This window comes from Glycine max, chromosome 2 (assembly GCF_000004515.6).
Source record: "Glycine max cultivar Williams 82 chromosome 2, Glycine_max_v4.0, whole genome shotgun sequence".
Lineage (NCBI taxonomy): Eukaryota > Viridiplantae > Streptophyta > Magnoliopsida > Fabales > Fabaceae > Glycine > Glycine max.
The window spans coordinates 43273330-43294650 of NC_016089.4; the positions used below are offsets into that span (position 1 = coordinate 43273330).

Genomic DNA, 21321 nt, shown 5'->3' on the forward strand with positions numbered 1-21321 from the left:
GAGTATGAATGTTTTAATTTTTTTTTTTTCATTGTGATATCTTTTCATTATCAGCTCAAATAACTTCATCCACTACGTGAAAAATTGAATGGTAGGAAAAGGAAAATATGGCTATATCACTGCATTTGTAAAAGGAGGGGTCGGGTCTCGTACTACTTGGCAGTTACAAAACTTATGCACCCAAAGAATAATCTTGTTAACAATATATTGTCAAATTTGATCATACAATTGGGGATCCGTCTAAACATGAAAATAGGTTTTTTAGAGCCATACAATCAAATATACTACAAATTGAATGATAACGTGTATACACTATTATAAAAGAGCCAAGGCAGCCAAATTTAATTTATTGCCTTCCCCTTCAAGCTAACTTCCGAGTAACCTTTTTTAAGTTGCCACTGTTTCAAACAAATTGAATGCATAGTCAATATCATGAACTAGTAAATTTCCTTGCTGTTCGGCTTATTGAAATTCATCTGAGATTTACAGGCTTTTGAAACATGCTTCTCCAAAATGATCCAATTAAATACACTTAATCATCTTATTGTTTTACTAATAGCCTGCAATACAACCAATAAAGAGAAGTATCATCTGAAAGTTCGTATTAACATTTGAAAGTCTTAATAAAAATTAGGATAAATATGGTACCCGAAAGTATGTGTCAGTAACAAATTAGTTTGTGAAAATTGAAAATTTTAAATTTAATCTTTTGAATATGTAAAAAATATGACAAATTGGTTCTATTGTTAAATTTATAAAATCATTTTATCATTAAATTATAATGTTTAAGGATCAACTTGTAATAAATTGTATTTTTCAAGGATCAATTTGACATTAAGTGATAAAACTTAAGGACTAATTTATTATTAAATTGCCTACGTCACACTTTTTGTACACTCAAAGACTAAATTTGAATTTTTATCTTTCAGGATGTCACTCTCTCACACTTTCATGGATTACCATAAAAATTACACGCAGAGTTTTATTTACCTAAAAAGTTTTCATATTCTGCTTATATCACGGCCAAACACAAGAGTAGTAGCCCAGTTGATAGCTACATAGAATCTGTTCCTCCAGCTGATGACTCGAGTTAGATATGCCGAGCGCCAAATAAACCAACTGACAAAACCTGCCAGGGATAACCCTTTGCCCTCCTGTAGGAGATACATGAATGAATCAAACCATACATAAGTTTTTAAAGCACCAGTAAAAGCTTAGAAATGAAAGTCACCTTGTTCTGTCTGAGGTCCACTAGAGCCTTGTAACTCCCTATAGATGCCATGCTTCCCATGTGCTTGTAAACAAACTGATCCCCAAAGTCTACATCTTTTGCACTGTTTGCACGGCCTCCATTGGCTTTACCTATTTTGTTTAGTAAGATTCCTAAATATTTACCTTGCCTTTCTGCCACCTGTGGTTTAATTTCAAATGCCAATGCATTAAATTGGCAAGAATAAGCTTTCAGGCACCTATGAAACATGCAACATCACTTCCCTCATGAACCACTAACAGTAAATATAGCAGTTACACATTTAGAATGAAATGTGTCAGGGACAATGACCTTAGTGTAAAATCAGAACTACAAATGAAAAGGAATTTAAGAAATGAATTTGTCTGTGGGAGAAACTAATGAATCCAATGTCACGTACTTGGGCTAAAGCCGGTAGTGGTGTTTTTCCAGTACTTTCAACAAATCCACTGCAGTCACCTATTGAGAATATATCCTCTACTGTAGGAACACGAAGCCACTCATCAATGCCAATCCTGTGCATAAGGAACTTTAAGAATTTGCTTCATGGAAAAACAGTAATTTATAGTTATAGTTAAAATTACCACGCAATAAAGGAAACATGAGAGCAGAAGTCAGGGCACATCAACTACGTCAAATACAAGGAAACCTAATACAGTTGACACGGGTGGACAAATGACTAGGAAGTAAAATGTAACTACATATACGTATGGATGAAGGCCGATTGGTACCAACGACCAATGTTAGCCTTAACATACTTACACCACAATATAACTACCTACTGAATCCAACCATGAATTTATAGGTTTTCTACATGATGATTTTCAAGGCAAAGTTTTGAAGATTTTAAAATGAGTAGATAGTGAAATTATTTATATTTTCTTGCATTTATGAGATTTTTTTAGCTTGACATACCCGAAATAAACTTTCAAATCCAACCTTGAAATTAATTTTTTTGTGAAAAGTTATTCATTGACTTAAGATTTATTTTAATCCATGCCAAACTCAGTCTTCTTGTTCATAAAATACATGCATATAGTGTGTAACATCTTTGGACAAACTGAAACCTGCTTTCCCTGATAAGACAGATCAAAATACTATATCTATTAAAAAATCAGCTGCCAATTTGTAAATTTGAAACAGCTGCCAGTAGAAAGAAAATGAGTGCAACTATGTTGAGTAGCAAGAACAACCTTCCACCAGGAGCTTTAGGAAGATCCAAAGAGCGAATAATAGCTGATGGACCAACTCCAGTAGACCATACCAGCAACCCATATGGAACCTCAGTACCATCATTTAGGATAATCTTCTTCTCTTCAACATCTTTCACAATGCCACGGACAAGTCGAACTCCTGACTGATAGAAACTTCAATATGAGGAGATATAAACTAATACTGAAAAACTTAAAGAGCTAGCCTATCAATAAGTTTTCATCATAATTATTGCACTACAATGAAGAGTCCCATCAATTATATGAATGATCCCAATTATCTCTGCTAGAAACATTGTATCGTGATATTTTTCTCTTTTTGATAATTATTTAATACCATAGTAATAGATTACATTTCTTTAAACAGAAAACTGGGTTTAGTTTCTCTTTTGTTTCTATTCAGAAGTTTGAGATCTGCAGGATTATTTTCAAGTTTCAACAAACAGAATAGAAGCTCTTTTTGACATATAGCTCACCTTTGTCAATTGATTGGTGGCATACTGCCTGAGTCGGACATCAAAGGAAGACAATATCTCATTGGCCTAAAATGGCATGAATAAATTTGTTAACAAACACAAATTACCTTAAAAAAGACAATTAAGGCATGAAGAAAAATGACAACTTATTATGAAAAAATGGCTTCCAGGAACTCTAAGGTGTTTCCAACCATTATGTGCATGTTTAGTTTGTAGTTGGAAATGTTGCGGTATGCATTCCAATGGAAATCTAACGAATAAAAGCAAAAGCAAAATAAACACAACAAAGGGTTCTGATTCGTTGGCAAAATTATTTTTGCCTCAAAACATAATTTTGCAACTGCAAACCAAACATACTCAATGTTGACAAGAATTGTAAGACATGGAGATATGGAATGGAAAGGCCAAGTTGTTTGTTGCCATAGGCCATAGCAAAATATATAGTCTAATTGGTTGTATCACATATAATGCTACTAACTAGTAACCACTAAGCATACCTCAATTAAAGTAACGTGGATGTAGTCCTTCACATGAGCATATCTCTGACGGACATCTCTTACAATAAAATCACTAAGTTCACCGCTGAATTCCACTCCAGTGGGACCACCTCCCACAACCACACAGTGTAACAGCCTTTGTTTTTCCTCTTCTTCAATCCCTGCATCCAAATCAAATACAGATTGCATAGGTGATGTATAATAACACCATTATTTTCTAGTGACTTCACATTAAGCTAAAATAGAAGATTGTTGCAAACCTGGAACATCAGACATCATCAAGTTCAGGAGCAACTTCCGACGAATTTCCTGTGCATGGTAAACTTCACGAAGAAAAATTGCATGCTCATAGACTCCGTGAATTCCAAAAGTGGTAGGTTGCGCTCCTAATGCAATCACTAGCTTATCGTATGAGACTGTAAACCTCCAAGGATCTGGTGCCTGTGCCCCTTCAGTTACAGACTCACAATGCACCTTAAAAAACCATTTGCCACATTCTCCTCAATTAAGATACATTGTAAGTATCAATATTTCAATTAAAACTAGTAATTCTCCAAAATTAAGGCTTTTTAAACTAAAAAACAACAACTTTAAAATAAGTATTTTTCATATATATTAGCATTCTTTTTAAAGACAGATAAGATTTGTTTATTAAAATAAGTAAAAAATTATTATTTTTAAGTAAAAGCAATTTAAATACTTATTTCAACAAAAAAAATATTTATTTTATTAAAATAAAAACTTATTTTAACAAATAAATTTAAATAAACTGACTCATTTTGAGTACCCAATGTTTCAACTTAAACTAGTATGGTTTCCTCTTGTTTGGAGGCGTAGAAAGAGTAAAACCAGATCAAACTAATCTCATGAAATATCGAGAGATCTATGTAAGAGATTGATCTTTATATACAGATTCAGAAATATAATCCTTGAGCACATATTTAAGAGTTATGATTTTTTGCCGACCATACTACATGTTGATTGTGAATTTAATTGTTTGTGTTCTAGTCCACTTAGTATCAAGGTCACACACAACCAGATATGAACATAGTTGAGTAGAGGAAATTCCTACATATTAAAAATTGCAAAAACTTATGCCAATTAACAAAGGTCATACAATGCATAGTGACCGACCTACTTGCCTCGACCAAAATTACCAATACTTGTAGTCTATTAAAAAAATAAAAAAGAGGTGATAGGAAGCATGATGCTGGGCACATGCACATGTCCATTATCAAGTAACGAAATAATGCTCAATTTAATATGACATTTAATTCAATAACAATTCCCCCAATCAAGCACAATAATTTGAAGAAAAGTAGTTGGTTAACAACTTAATATACCACATGGTTATCAGCATCAATGGCAGTACAATTGGCGAGGAAGAAATAAGAACCGGGTTCTCTGGAGATAGCGGGTTGGATCCTGGCGATGGGTTCGGCCACGGTTCTGAACTCGAGAGTTCCCACACACGTGGAGGCCAAGAGAGGCGTGAAGACCATGTGGTTGCGAGGGGACACGCAAACGACGTCGTAGATTGCAGTGTCGAGCCCCTTCATGAGGCGGCACCCGGCCCAGCCGGAGCCCAGCACCACCACCCTGGGCTTCTCATGGGCCTGAGTGGGCCCCAGGCCCGCATGACGAGCCGGAGCGGTCGAGGTACTGAACCGGGACAGGGAAGTGAAGCGGCGCGTGCTTGTGATGGTGGTGGAGGAGAACTTGGAGGAGAGGTGTCTCAACCAGGACATAGTGGAAGAACGTGTGAAACTTGAACGGAGGTAAGAGGTTGTTTTGTTTTACGAGGATGGATGTAGTGAGAGAGAATTAGGAGAGAGGGAAGAAGAGGTTTCATTCCATTCCAAAGATGTGGGCTGGCTGGGTCTGTTTGACTTTAATGATGTTATGTAAGAGGCTGCTTTCGCGGGATGGGAGTGTTTGACGTTTTTCTCACGTGTTGTTGTTGGTTTAATTAATTAACAATGATGCACGCACCGATGCTTAAGCAATGTCACTGTGATGGCTGCTAGTAACATGTTCTGCCACGTCGACTCACACGTGCCTTCCTCACAAAGCTTTCTCTTTCTCCCTGCAATCATTAATGTTTTGTGCTTCTTGCTAAACTCCTCTTCTTGTTTAGTTAACATTTTTGGTGAAGTCATATTAATCTGTTAAGAGATGTTAAATTATTCATTTGCATTAAAGGTTAAATATGGTTGCATTACCTTCGATTATTATTATAAGATCTCCTTATAATTATAAATAATTAACTAATTTAGTTAAAAATATTAAATTTATCTTAAATTAATATATTTTTCAAAATTACTCTCAAATAAAATTAACAAACATTAATGATTTATCTTTCTCTTACTATTATATCATTTTTTTAAAACTGACTCTAATTAAGCATATTTTTCTGAAAAAATAATTAACATAAGTGTTATTTTAGATTAGACCTACAAATCATATTTTTAATTTGGATCTTGTAATAAGGATTGAATGTAGTGTTATCCAATTTAATGATATTATCTTAAAAATACTCCTAAATATTTGACATTCTAATTTTAATAATTTTTTTATTCTTGATATTAAATTTTAATGAATGACATTTTAGAAAAATTGTTTATATTTTAAATGTAATTAGTAGAATTAAACTATATTACGTTTGTTAAATATTTGAAGAGAGAGTTTTATTTCTTATAATGAATATGGATGAATTGAATCCAATAGGAAAGTAAAAAAAATAAAAAAGAGCAAAAGCAATTTGTTATATTTTTTTACAAGGGAGGAAAACAAAAAGTAAAATATATATCCCAGGGATTCTTTTTTACAATGTAAAATATATAGCCAAAGTATAGAAGAGTACCTTAAATAAGCTCAAATCACAAAAGAAGGGCAAAAATCATGTGTCTTACACTTTTCATATTCATGCACCTCCATTCTGAGCAAAGCAAATTCAGGCACAGTTTAAGGTGAAGATGATTTCTTCTTCCTAAACAGATATCCGATTATCCTCTATTATCTTTGTTTTCTTCATTGTCTCATCAGCTGGCACTGCTGTTGTGTCTGCCTCAAAAATTGAAGGCTTATAAGATCATGCATGAAGTACAAAAGAACCATTTATATTAGATATCCACAAGCACCAGCCATTACATAGAAATTTTTTCATGGAACTGACTAGTCAAAGTTGTCTAAGCTTCAACTGGTAAAAGATTAAAGCTCAGACAAGTTAACACAAATTCAAAATCACTATTGCCTTGAAATAACAAAGGACATCAATTATTAAATTATAAGGAGTTATGTTGCAAATAGAGGATGATTATAAAAATCTTACCCTGACATGAAAATCTGGTGGAGAATTCATATGCAGTGATGCAACAAGATGTGGAGGAAAGCCGAGCTTGGAAATGTGAGTTCATCATCATCAGACATGCGGAGAAATGGACAAAGGAGATGACAACTTCCTTCACAGTGGTTGAGACTATTATTCTAGCCATTATATTTGCTGCAAGTTAACTCTCTCTGAAAGAAACAACTAAAATACTGGCATTCCCCTCTTTTTATACAAAAGAAGGTTTGACCTAATACCTGGCCGATGTTATGTCATTCTCTCTTAAGCTTCTTCCATTGAAGTTGATTTGTCTTTGGCACTTATATGTTCAGTGCCAACCATGATAGTTAAAATGCAACCATCATGATTAGCATGGACATGAGTGTGAAAACAAACTTCAACTTGAGTGATAAGTATTTAAGTCATTTTTTTTTTTATCATAATAGCGGAAGAAGCAGAAAAGAGAGAGGTAGCATCGTCCACCATATAAATCATGAATATTCTTTTATGCAAAAAGACACTAGAAGAATGCCAGTATTTTGGTGTTTCTTTCCAGGGAGAGTAAAATGCTATTATAAACACAATGATTATGATAACATGTGTTCCCACTATTGTGAAGGACAACTACTATGAAGGATGTTGTCGTCCCCTTTGTCTCTGAGTCTTTTGGTAACTTATCATGTTTAAGCTTTATTTATGTATGCAATTTTTTTCATCACCTGCAACAATTGCATCAAATTTATGAGAAAAACAAATAGTTGGCATTGTAACTCTATCATCAGAAATTAAGTTTTCAACAAAATTATGCTAGGGGTTCTTTAATTAAATTTATGTTTTAATCTAATAATATGATTGTTCCCAATTTCACTTGCTTATGATGGTATTAACCATGCATTTTGTTCATGATGATCTCTAAATATGATTCAACCCAATGATATAGCAATGGTAGACAGTACTGGTAGCTAACGATAAAAAAGAGAGAACTTAGGTGTGTAGTATGTAAGCTCCATTTTATAGCAAGGAAAGTGTAAGGAGAAAATCTTGAAATTTGAAAAGAAAGGGAGAGACCGAAAATTTAAAATTTTTATATCTAAATTTCAATTTCTTTCTATTTTTCTTTTATTCTCTCTTTAACCATCCGAAAGAAAATACATCATTATGTGTAATTTTTTTGTCTTCTCTCTGTTTTCTTTCCTCTTATCTAAATACATGCACCATAAGTGCTTTTAGTCTATAATTCAAATTGGAGTTTTATTTCAATAATTCATCTAATAAAAGTCAAATTAAAACATTAACGTAGATACCAAGGTTAAACTCTTAAATAATTCATAAGTGTGTTGCAATTTTGTGTTGTTTGGTATTTGTAACCTTTTATCCTTTCGGAAATGCCTATCATTTGGTTTCATGTGTAGCAACAAATTGTTACTTCTAACGTACGTTTGGTGCTTGTTCAACCAATAAAAAACACACAGCTTTTACGTTGAACCACAGCTTTAATTTATTAACCTACACAGCTTATCTATAGACAGTGAAACAGATCTCATCATGTGAGACCTATTTTCATATTTTCATTAATATATTTGTCATCTATATTTTCAATAATATAATGGTAAATGGTTACACATTTCAGTTTGGCAGAAGAAAATTAGAATGTGGAGTTGGTGATTAGGTAATTGGAGTACTGTGTAATCTCTTCTTTGAACTGCAAAGGATGGCAGGTACTACTGAATTAGAAAGAGTTATATAGTGATTGTTATTTCTTTCATGGTAACAGGTTCCAATTTAGTGAGTTTGATATGGCTCTAGTTGAGCTATATTAGTCTAAAGCTTGTGCTTCCTTCTATACAATAATTGCGATCATTCTTTGAAAGACAAAATTGTACTTTTACCCGTGATCGTGTTGCAGTCATTTCATGTCACTTTTAGGGGAAATTTGGTCGGATTTTTTTTTTATTTCTCAAGTTTAATATACATTTTAAAAAATTAACATTCTTGAAAAAGGACATCTCCCCCCGAAATGTAATTGTAGCCGTACCCAAGTTTAATATATTGAAGAATTATTATTAGTATGTACAGGTACTAATTACTAAAGTTTGGTGGATTCGTAATCTTACAAATATTATATAATTGTGTATTGGCCCAAATGGTCATTGAAACTAAATTTCTATAAAATCCTCAAAAAAAAAAAAAAAAATTTGCGGGCCGTCAAAATTGGGAGTTAAACAACGTCTTCAATGTTTTCAAGATTAAAATACTGGTATCATTTTCAACCAAATAAGTAGGCTTCTGCAGTTTCGCCAGCCAAAATGCTAACGAAGCTCCTTACCAATTTACAAAAGGAAGATGACATGAAAACTACACCATGTACGAATTATGAATCCTAAATTAAATAGAACCCTCTAAGAAATTGAACTAAAATGAAATTATTAGTTCTAAGCTAAATTTGCCATCGTAGGGGTTGATAGTGCTCACGGTGACTGGATTAGCCGCAAGATCTTATTACACAACTGAAAACGACTAACTTATGAAAAGATGTAGTTGCAATTATCAATTCACGTGGACTAACCAGCAAGAAACATCTAAAGGACTAAATTAACCTACCATAATCAACAAGTAATATCCTTTGTGTTGTGTGTGTTGGTTGTGCACCGTAACACTAACAATATATGTCACCGCTAGCCGGGTTCACTCATCCAACCAAACCATTCCTTCACTAATAATTTCCTATTCAATTTTTTGCATTTCTGAAAATGGCTAAAGAGCCTTAATTGGAGTTGTATATGAGAATTTGCTCTCTTCCGTTCAGAATGATCATTTTTTGCTAACATTTCTGGATTCAGGGGTAAGGCTAAGAGCTACCAAGCACTGTGGATCAGACTAAGGCCCTCCTTTAAATATGCTAAGGATAATTCGCATTTACTTTTTGCACTTCACCACCTGCTTTCTGCACTTCTCATTTTTATTGTGTTAACTAAATTACCTTTAATGAGTCTTACCACTCTCTTCCCTCAAATGTGTCAACCCTATTTTCTCCTTTCCTACTCACACGCCCCCTATCTTCTCTGCTCCATCCCCTTTGTATCTTCTCCACACATTTGAAGGTGGAATCTGAAGGTCCAATGAGGTGTTAGGAATTTAGGATTGAGACATTTGGCAAAAGAGAGTGTTGAATAATATACTATAAAGCAACTCAGATGCAGTACGTGTTAGATGATATCCTCTTCGAGTTGGCCAATGGAGACATGTGCCCTTCTTCTACCATAGGCCCTTTACTGACCGCATTGGTATTGAGCTTTGGGGTTGCTCCACTCTTTGTTTTGTCGGCTTAATATATTGTTGTTTAATGTAACCAACAAAAAAGTAACAAAAAAATAGATTGTCTAATAAGGTTTTTTTTATTGGATCTCATTTTTTTAAAATTACAAAAAGCATGAGATGCTTAAATAAGAGCACTATAAGTCTATAACAATGCAGAAAATTCATCATGCACATTCAAAGCTAACCAGCTAAATATAGTAGCAATCTTGAAAATATAAAAACAATAAAACACCCTCCTATTACAAATAAACTTTAATAGAGCCATGTTCTTTTGGATTGGCACTTGTCAACAGTAGCTTAAATCGAGGCGACTCAAAACAATTCACAGCAAATATAGGTAAAGCAGTGTTGTGAAAAAGAGATCGTATAGTTGCCTAAAGTAACTCCAATAGTTTGAATATAGTTATAATAAATTACTTTAACAAGTTTATTTCAAAGGAGAAATGCAATGAAAAAGGTAGAGACAGAGGAGGGCGCCATAAATAAACAGAGAAATTGAAAAGTTATAAAAAGGAAGATGATGGCCGAAAAAAAGGGGAGAAAGGTAAAAAAAAAAAAAAAGGTCGTGGCTGAAAGAGTAGGAGAGGTGGTGGTGATGAAGGGAAAAAAAAAATCTCACTATTTAAATTATTGAACTCAACTAAAATAATAAAAAACAGTCCTCCCATAATTTTTTTTTAAAAGGTTAAATTATTTTTGTAGTTCCTTAACTATTTAGCAATTTTAACTAGGTCATTGAACTATTTTTTGTAATTGAATCCTAAAATTTGTATTTATTTTTTTATTGAGTTATTTCATCTAACTGTTATTACAGAAAACTAACTGTATTGAGTAATTGCGTGAGTTTGTAGTAAGATTGTTGTAAGATACAACCTGAAAAGATATGAGAAAAAAATATTTGGGTTGAGTGAACATACAAAAGTGAAAACACTAATTGAAGAACTTAGTTAAGCATATTGGATTCATAACTTGTAGAGACAATAATATTGACCTAGAGAGGTAAAAATACTCACCTGAAAATATTTGGGGGCTGTTGTTCGCACTTCCACACCACTCGCATTTTTTTTAATAAGTTGTTTTGACGAAAATATTTTTAGAGTATGTTTGGATAGAAAATTTTAATTGAGAAAAGTAATCTAAAATTCATGTGAGAATTTGAATTTCTGTAATCTAAAATTTATTATTTGGATATTTTTTTAAAGAATTTAAATTTTCGGAATTTTAAAATAGAATTTTAAACAACTAAAAATGTGAAATTTTAATTTCCTTCTAAAAGGTTAGAAATTGAAATTCTTTTTTTATAAAAGAACCTTTTAAAACCTTTGCATATTCCCTTATTAACTTTCATCATCTCTTCTACCTAAAAGTTCCCGAAATTCTTAAAATGATGAAAATTTTTAACTTTAATTTTTTTTATTCAAATACAAAATTTTGAAAATAAAAGAATTTCAATTGAAATATTTAAAATTCTTAAAATTTAAAATTTCTTAGAATTTTAAATTCTTCCATTCAAACACACTCTTACAGAATAAGAATCACATTTCCTTATGTTTAATTGCGCTCTTTGTTTGCTTATCCAAATAAAATGTATAACACTCTTAATTTACAAGTTAAATGCAATGCAATGCTTAATGTCCAACTCAGGACAAAACAAACCCACTTTTTGCCAGGGACCATGTAATTTATATTCCTAAATTTTGCACCAATATTTACAGGGAAGATCATGGGAGATATGAGTTAATTTATCTACTTTTTTTATTTTCAAACATACGATAAGTGTAAGAAAAGAGGGTTGAAATAATAGCATTGACGAGAATTTTGTATCTATGTCCTTTTAAATAGCAAAACGGATAAGAATCCTCTCTTTATTATGATTGCTCCAAAAGTGATTCTCACTCAATAAACACAAACACTAAACCTCTAATGAACTAAAAAAACGAAGAACTTGGAGTCCTACCCTCCCATTAGTAGCACCACCACTCACTAGACTACCATGAGGATCGTAATCCTCTACAAATCATGGATCTTCAAAACTTATTAACCCAAGATTACATGAATGAGAACAAGCTGCTTGAAGAGGCTTGCAAGTACTGGAGTTTGTTCCGTTTGGTTAACCATGGGGTTCCATCAACCCTATTGACCAAACTTCATGACCAAGCCAAACAATTCTTCTCTCTTTCCTTTGAGTCCAAACAGGCCTCGTGCAGTGCCAACCCTGTCACTTACTTTTGGGGCACCCCTGCCCTACTCCATCTGATCAGGCCTAACAGAGGACCCCCAAAATATCAATTGGGTTGAAGGTTTTAATATCCTTTTGGGTCAGCTGTCCCAGTTTCAATCTCAACTTCCTCAGCTTCACTCTTTCAGGTAAGCAATGAAAGAAACAACTTGGCTTTTCTTCTTTCATGTTTGTAAGGTTAAAAAATGTTAACAATAATCTTTTCAACAATCTCTTTATTATTTACTAAAATTTATTAAAAATTATAAAATATTATAAATCTTACTTCTTATTTAATAAGTCTCACTCATAATTTTATAACTTTTAATAAATTTTAATCAATGATAAAAAAAAAAGAATGTAAAAAGAAATGTATACATAATGTATTATTAGAGCTCCTCATGCAATGTGTGTTTAAATTGCATGTTAGTTTTATTCACAATTCTTGCATGAACATATATTAAGTATAATCAATTGAAATTTAATTTAAAAAATGATTTTAGTAAAAATAAGGTTACATTTTAATTAAACTCATTTTGATAATAGTCACCCTTAAAATTAAGTCAAAATTAATTTTAATGAGTTGACAGTACGTATATTTATACTGACAATATATGTATATCACTATTAATTAAACTCTTTTTTTTTTGTATGCCTAATAATTTACAACTAGATGATCAATGTAGTACAATTTACTTCCTCGAAATTGTACTATTGCTAGATTTTTTTTTTGTTGGCCGGCTTAATTAGTTGGTGGGATATGGTCATATACACTCATATGATTTGTTGGGTGTTGCATTGTTTGGTTTAAGATTGAGACTTTAACTGAGTAACTAACCGGCAAATTTCCCCAAAGGGGGTGCTTTTACAAAATATTTCTCCAAAGGGGGTCCTTTCGAAAAATATTACATGAGGGGGCTCTTTTCTACGTACTTTGCATGGATAATATAGCAAACCGCCACTCCTAGTGGCGAGTTTGCTGGGAAAACGCCACGTGGCACGGAAAACGCCACTCGTAGTGGCGAGTTGCCCAGCTGCAGGCCTAAAGGAGAGTTGCAACTGCAACTTGCGATTTGAGTGCAAGTTGCAACTCCCATTGGCAACTCCCATTGTATAATTAAATTAATTTTATATTTTATTTTGTAGTTTCCAGTAAAATAATTTGTATGATAATTTTTTTTAAGTAATTATTAATTAAAACTAAATGTCAGCTTTCAAGTAATTTTTTTAAATACATACATAAATTTAAATAAATTACCAATTTATTTTCCGATAAACAAAGTTCAAAGCTAAAACAAATGTCACAAATCTTCTTGATTAATTTTAATATAAAAAATAAAACTCTTTTCAAACTTCTGTTTTCTTCGTTGAGTTATATTTGAAAGGAGAAAAGGATTTTAAACTTTTCGTAGAGTTATTCTAATTTTGCGGTTATCATTCCCATTGGCAATTTAGGGCAGTATAAATACATACTCAAATATCAGTTTTCCTCACGCTGTTTCCATTGTATTTTTGGGATTTTTTAAATACATACATAAATTAGAGTTTAAAATAATTCTACGAAAAGTTTAAAATCCTTTTCTCCTTTCAAATATAACTCAACGAAGAAAACAGAAGTTTGAAAAGAGTTTTATTTTTTATATTAAAATTAATCAATAAGATTTGTGACATTTGTTTTAGCTTTGAACTTTGTTTATCGGAAAATAAATTGATAATTTATTTAAATTTATGTATGTATTTAAAAAAATTACTTGAAAGCTGACATTTAGTTTTAATTAATAATTACTTAAAAAAAATTATCATACAAATTATTTTACTGGAAACTACAAAATAAAATATAAAATTAATTTAATTATACAGTGGGAGTTGCCAATGGGAGTTGCAACTTGCACTCAAATCGCAAGTTGCAGTTGCAACTCCCCTTTAGGCCTGCAGCTGGGCAACTCGCCACTACGAGTGGCGTTTTTCGTGCCACATGACGTTTTCCAGCAAACTCGCCACTAGGAGTGGCGGTTTGCTATATTATCCATGCAAAGGACGTAAAAAAGAGCCCCCTCATGTAATATTTTTCGAAAGGACCCCCTTTGGAGAAATATTTTGTAAAAGCACCCCTTTAGGGAAATTTGCCTAACTAACCAGTCAATATGCCGCTGCATGAAAACTGAAGTGGAATTGGTCAGATCAATTGGATTGTAGAGATATACAATATCAAATTTTTAATTTACAAATAATAAAATTTACTACTAGTTTAATTTAGCTGGAAAAGAAAAAAGAAAAAGAACCTTACCGTTTTATCTCAGTCAAACCCTGCATTGCTTTTGGTGAAATGCAACCCAAATCCCTTGGCTATGAAAACATATAATATGTAAGAGAATATATTTTTTAAGAATATTAATTAGTTTTCTAAGAAACAACATTATTTGAATAAATTCATATTTTGTTTTTGTTGAAAAAGTCACATTGTCATATTTTAATAATAATAAAAAAAAGTATAGAAGAGTCATGCGAGAATGCTATTAGTTTTTAACTATAAGATACAAGATCAATAGGAGTATCTTTAATTGAAGATCTCAATTTGATATCTTAATATTTTTTTATGGATCCGTAATATTATATGTTTCTCAAAATCTATTAATTTTTTTACTCCAATAGTAAATTTTATTTTAATTTTAAAAAATAATTCAAAAATACAAAATTTAATAATAATTAAAACATTTATTTATCATTATAATTTAAACTACAGCCCCACTCAGATAAAATTTAAATTAGTCCTTATACATGTACCCTCACTTAGGTTTTTTTTCCTTCCTTTACTAGTGCTCCCACCCTCTCTCCTTGTTTTTTTTTTTTCCTTTCCTTCTATGCTACAACCCTCTCCCTTTTTTCTTTTCCTTCTCCTCACTTACGAATAGGCCTAACAGAGTGTCGCTCCTCCATTCCTTTGAAGATGGTGACTTTTCTTCTTCATATCTGTTTTTTTTTTTTTTTTCATTTTTAATTGAGATCTGTGTTCCACCAGTTTGTTCTCTCTTATTGCTAACCGTTGCTTCCTGTTGGATATTGGGGAGAGAGACTAAAAAATCATTTTTTTAAAATTGTTATAAATCTTGCAAGTTCTGGTAGAAAAACTACTAAATCTCCACGTGAAGATCTAATAAAATACTCTAATAATAAATCTTAATAAATTCAAATTAATCTTAAAAATAGCATCTACTTATAAGAATCCTTGTTAGAAATGACCAAGAATTTACCCTCGTACTCTACACTCTACGCGATGCAGGTTTGTCTAGTGTCGTAAATGGCATAAAACTATAAAAGCACCCAACATATCTAATTTTATACCGAGCAAGTACAGTTCAGTTCTTTCAAATCTAATCACGAAACAATTTTTACTTTCCGTTTCAGGCTGTCTTTCTTGGATCTTTTTTCTTTTAAGTATATGGTAACTAATGTAGCTATGTATAAAAAAAAACAAAAAACTAATGTAGCTTGAAAAAAAAAAAAGAATTATCTGTGCCGATAAACATATATTTTTATCCTTAAAATATGAAGTGCTAATAAATTTATCCTTAAAATATAAAAAAAAAATTAATTTAATTTTTAAAGTACGACATATTAATTATGTCATTAAATTTATAAAATTATTTTAATATTAGATTGTAATATTTAAGAATCAATTTGATAACAAATTGTATTTTAAAGATAAATTTGACGATAAATTATATTCAAAGACTAATTTATCATGAGATTAATTTTTTTGTACTTTTTGCATTTTAGAAAACTCAATTTGAATGTTATAAAACATGTTTGGTGAGAATTTCGGGTTCTCAGCCTTTTCATGAAGTTTTAGTAAAGAAATTAAATAAAAAATAATTTTTAAATTCATATCAAATATAAGAATTTGACATTTTTAACTTAAGATTCTTGAAAAATATTTTAAAAATTCTTTATCAAATTCTCCCTTAGGATATTCTTAATGGAGAGACAAAGATTAATCTCTAAAATAATGAAGATTTATTTATGGAATTGATTGCCTTGGAAGGATGTTTTAACTTTATTTTATTTATTTTTGTTTGATTGTTGGTTACTTATTTGTTAATTTTATAAGAAATTAACAAGGTTTGCATGTATGTTGTGATTGGCAAGACTTTTGCATGTGGAATATGGAGAAAATCTGACCAGAATTGCTACAACTTTATTCGAAGCTATGATGAAGAACCTTGACATGAACTTTAAATATTCTAATTCCTACGCGGCAGACAACACGGGAATTGTGTGTTTATCGTTATCCAATTTGTTCCAATGTTGGTTTGGGAATGGAGGGGTGCATACAGGTAGCTCAGTCTTGGCCATATTGAACCAAGAAAATGAAGTGAGTGGAATTGAGGTGCTCAAGGATAATCAATGGTTTTAAGCCAGTTTCCAACACATAATTATTATTATTCTAGTCTGTATGTTTACTTGTTGTTAACACTGCTTCAGTTTGTCACGTGATAATTAGGTACGTACATGCCACTTTATACAATTTTAAATTTTTTTAATAACTTATACAATCTTTAATTTAATTTTTTATAAATATGTATTATTTTTATTTTAGTTCTTCTAATATACTTTGTTTTTATTTTAGTCTCTAACTTAGCCATTTCAAGCTTCAGCGGTTAATCATGAATAAGCAACGACAAGGGTTAATGTCAAAATTTTGAACATTATATATCCAGAAACTATTTAAACAAAACAATTAAAATAAAAAGGACATATTATAAGATAAAAAATACGTCTTATATTAGTTATATTTTATAATCAAATATTAATTCTTTAGTAACGGGATAACTTTTTTGTTTAGGCAATAAGCGATGACAAATGCAAAAGTGTGACACACAGAGTGAAGCTAAACAATCATAAAGAAAGGATCTCAATATGCTATTTTCCTTGAGATTCAGATCTCCTAACCCTTCACTTATAATGAGTTTAGAGCACAACTTCGACAAGACATGAAGACCGTTGCCCACAAAATTGGGCTTGCAAGGTTTGAACGCACTTAGGATTGTTAGTCTTATTGGCATTATCATAATATAAGTTTAATTACTCTTCTCTTTTTTGTTAAATAATTCGTACCATATGTATGAAAATGAAAATAGTATGATTGGCAGTGCACAAAAAAAGTATTTGCAAGCCCCAAAAAAAGGTATTTGAGTCTTTGACTCTTGAAACTGATTTTCATTGTAGTAGAAAGTAGAATTTAGAGCGTGGTTATTAAATTAATAATCAATTTTACTTCTTGAATACTGTGACCGTTTCCTAGTTCCAACTCCAATCCAATGCTATAGTAAAAAACAAAATTCAATCCAATGATATTTAAATAATTTAATTTTAGATAAAACAATAACATTTTTTAAAGACCTATCTAAAATATAATTAATGGAAGTCGTTCTAGAGAGTGAGCAGAAAGGCTCCCCACAATGCCCATAGCCACCAAAATCACTTGATGGAGGAGAAACTCCTTAAGAGACAAATTGTTAGAATCTCAACGTCATTTGTTGCGGGAGGAACGTGCAAATTTGATGGGAAAAAAGTTGGTTAAGATAGAGCTGGAGTATGGAGATAGGTTAAAAATGCATTTATTGTCAAATTGTTAGGAAAGAAGATTTAAAAGTTAAAATCGAAATGGAAATTAGTGGGGGCATGATATTGTTGATATTGACCATGATTCATCATGATCATTTGAGTTACATATAAAAAGTAATTTTAATATAGGTTACTTTGGATATTTAACATCGGTTTTAAATTGATATTAAAATGACTCTCATTAAAAGTAGGTCATTTTTAATATCAATTATAAAAATTGATGTTGAAATCTATTATATAACATTGGTTCTCTCCAAAATTGATGTGGTACAATAATAACAAATAGTAAAAAAAACATAAACAACATCGGTTCTGTCAAAATCAATGTTGTATAGTACTTACAACATCAATTTTAGGCAAAATCAATTTTGTATTGTGCTATACAACATCAGTTTTTGTAGAACTGATGTTTTTTTTGCATTCTTTTTAATATTTTATTTATTTATTAAATAAACTTAAACTTGCAAATTAAAAATATTACACCATCTATCCTGATACACATATTTATATAATAAAATACATGAAAATACTGAATTAGATAAAATAAATTTTGTTTTCTAAGCATAAAAGTATTCACGTGAGTAAAAGGTTCACATCCACGTTAATCATCAAATTAAAAATTTATCAAATAAAGGTATGAAAACATCTTCAGCCCAAAACAAGATCGTCCAATTTTATTTTATTTAACAAAAGGAAAACAAGTTAAGCAGCGAAACAACATAAAGTAACATGTTCAGAACATTATGCAAATAATATAGAAGTTCATGCCCCAACGTCACATCCTATTAGAGTGTTGTGTTCTAGTGTCCTCTATCATAAGGTTCTTTAAAGTCATTCACCTAACCATCTGCTCACATGAACACAAGGTTTGACATCATCACATGATCAAAACACAAATAACACACAGGAAGTGAGTTATCACATTCCTAAACATGTAAAAATAAACAAAAGCACATATATATAAATAATATAAGTATAGCAAGTTCAATTTAACATAATTTGCATCATTTTACCACTCATTGTGTAACATCAATTATCCCAAGGATTTAATCACAAAATCACATTTCATACCTTCACAATAATCACATGTTCAGAACAATACATCTCAAGTACAACACAACATCTCACACTCACACAATTCACTACCCACCATCACGTAACAAGTCACAATAATCATTATACAAACATTATGCAACAGATACACTAAGACTCAATCCTATATGCAATGTGGTATCATGTCGGTGAAAAATCTCGTTAGCCGCCTAGGAGTGCATGACAAGACAGATCACACACTGGTAAGTTAGGTCACTCTCACTAGATAAAATCATAGAGAGACCAATCATGGTGATAACTGATGTGCATAAGTAGATTCTGTAATTAAAACATATAAGAATTAGCAATATTCTCCCATTTTATTGCTTCTTTTTGTGTGAATCATTGGAATTCCGGCATCCTCTGAGTTTTTGTGCAGTAGATGCCTTAAACTGCTAAATTTATATTGTTTTGATGGTTTTTGTTTTGTAGAAACACAAACAAGGGATAAGAAGAGAAGTTAAAGCCTGAGGATTCATGCTTAGCGCGCTAGGCTCGCTTAACGAGCTGTTGTTGCTTAGCGGGAAGGTCCCCGCCTAGCGTGAAAAAGCTGCTTGGAGGGTCTGAAGTCATGCGAATGGGCGCTTAGCGCCCAGTCACTTACTTGCGCTTAGCGCGCAGACGCACTTAGCATAGGATGGCGAAAAATCTTAGCTCATAATGGTTTAAGTGAAAAACATAAGAGGAAAAGGTGTTGGTGTGGAGACAAGACACAACCCTAGAGCTTGAGGAATAAGAAGATAGCCATTGGGAGCCACTCTTTATCCACTTATTCATCTTCATTCCATTTCCCTACATATTTCTCACCCTTTTTGTATAGTTAAGCTTCTCATGACAATCAGGGGCTAAACAAATCATTGTTGGGAAGCTTTCCACCAAACTATCTTGATGTAATGACTCTCACTATCTATTTAATATTATTACTAGTTTCATTGTCTCTTTCTGTGCTTATTTCCATGTATTTGGTTTGATCACTCATTTATATTCTATGTTAGGGTTTAGGCATTGGAAAATGTGGTTAATCCTTAGAACTGGAAAGAACATCCAAAATGTTTCATTGTTAGGGATAGTGTGAGGTGGTTTATACATCTCTATTAGTCATGTAGTTCAACTAATTTAGTTCTTGAGGGATTAAGAAAGGAATTAGGGGAATAAGGCTCTCTCATGTGAGCAATCATAGTTAGAGTACTTCAATAGATGTAGGTGATAACTAGAGTACCATTAAATAGAGAAAAAATAATAATCTTATGTCAAGAGAAGTTTCGGTAGGAAGCCCCCAATATAATCAACTTTTGCATTCACAATTCTTTGTCATTCTCAGTGTTTGTTTTCTTTGCTCACCCTTAGTCTAGAATCATATAAATATATAATTTACAAACAAAATGATCCGAATCGCATTTCTTAAATTCACTCATTAATTACACACAAATTGGATATACACTATATTGAGTACAAACAAAATTCATGTGGAAACGATACTTAGTCTTACTATTTTAAAATACAACTTAGACGAGTTGATGCACTTGCCAATGAGTTAACACAAGGTCATGTTGTTTTATGAAAATGCTTCAACTATGTGGGATCGACATAGACTTAGAGGAACACTCAAACTGGATGTATTTACCCCAAGACTTAGATTCCGAAGAGTCCGTTAAAGCCTCTCCATTCTGATTTAGGTCCAACCCAGAAAATAGTTTAACACGTAAACTCTATCTATAAACTATACAAAACACACAAGTTCTCAATTGTTCTCAAAATAATACACACATGATATCATAATTTAACACATATTCAACTTGTCACTTACACACAACTCATCACACTTTCATAATCCTAAGGCATCACGTTATCACACCTCATGCATCATATACATATCACACAATAATAATTTTAATATGTTATGTTCATATGATTAATCATCTCATTAAAACAGACATGTAAAATCATATATGTGCTACTGAAATTTGAATTACACAATACACAACTACTCAATTGTTTTCAAAATTATTTTAACTCGTTGTGTCTCAAAGTGATTCAATTCGTCGTGTTCTCACAGTGGATCTCATCACAATACTTGTCATGCTAAAAATCATCACCTTTAAAGGATCTTACAGTTGTATGATTGTACAATTCATAACTCACAACTCAATGTCATCACTTTACACTTCACAATAACATGTATAATCACATTGAGAAACATATTAATCTCACACTTGTTCACAACACATTATCACTTCTCATACATCATATATATATATATATATATATATATATATATATATATATATATATCATACAATAAAATAT

The 21321-nt window shown here is 31.7% G+C and overlaps 1 protein-coding gene and 1 pseudogene across 2 annotated transcripts; one reads left to right on the forward strand and one right to left on the reverse strand.

Moving 5' to 3' along the window:
• Positions 1-175: 175 nt before the first annotated feature.
• Positions 176-7040, reverse strand: LOC100796490 (internal alternative NAD(P)H-ubiquinone oxidoreductase A1, mitochondrial). 2 transcript variants are annotated; one of them, XM_003519207.5, is made up of 10 exons: positions 6765-7040; positions 4777-6496; positions 3694-3907; positions 3434-3594; positions 2937-3002; positions 2443-2606; positions 1650-1764; positions 1232-1411; positions 991-1154; positions 176-398 (listed from the first exon to the last, which is right to left on the reverse strand). In XM_003519207.5, the coding sequence occupies exons 2-9, from the start codon at positions 5179-5181 to the stop codon at positions 1002-1004; spliced, it is 1458 nt and encodes a 485-aa protein (XP_003519255.1). In that variant the 5' UTR covers positions 5182-6496; positions 6765-7040; the 3' UTR covers positions 176-398; positions 991-1001. The 2 variants fall into 2 exon arrangements, with proteins under 2 accessions (XP_003519255.1, XP_006575414.1); XM_006575351.4 differs by having other exon boundaries at positions 176-560.
• Positions 7041-12029: 4989 nt separating this feature from the next.
• LOC100805533 (gibberellin 2-beta-dioxygenase 6-like) lies at positions 12030-17339 on the forward strand (annotated as a pseudogene).
• The last annotated feature ends 3982 nt before the right edge of the window (positions 17340-21321 follow it).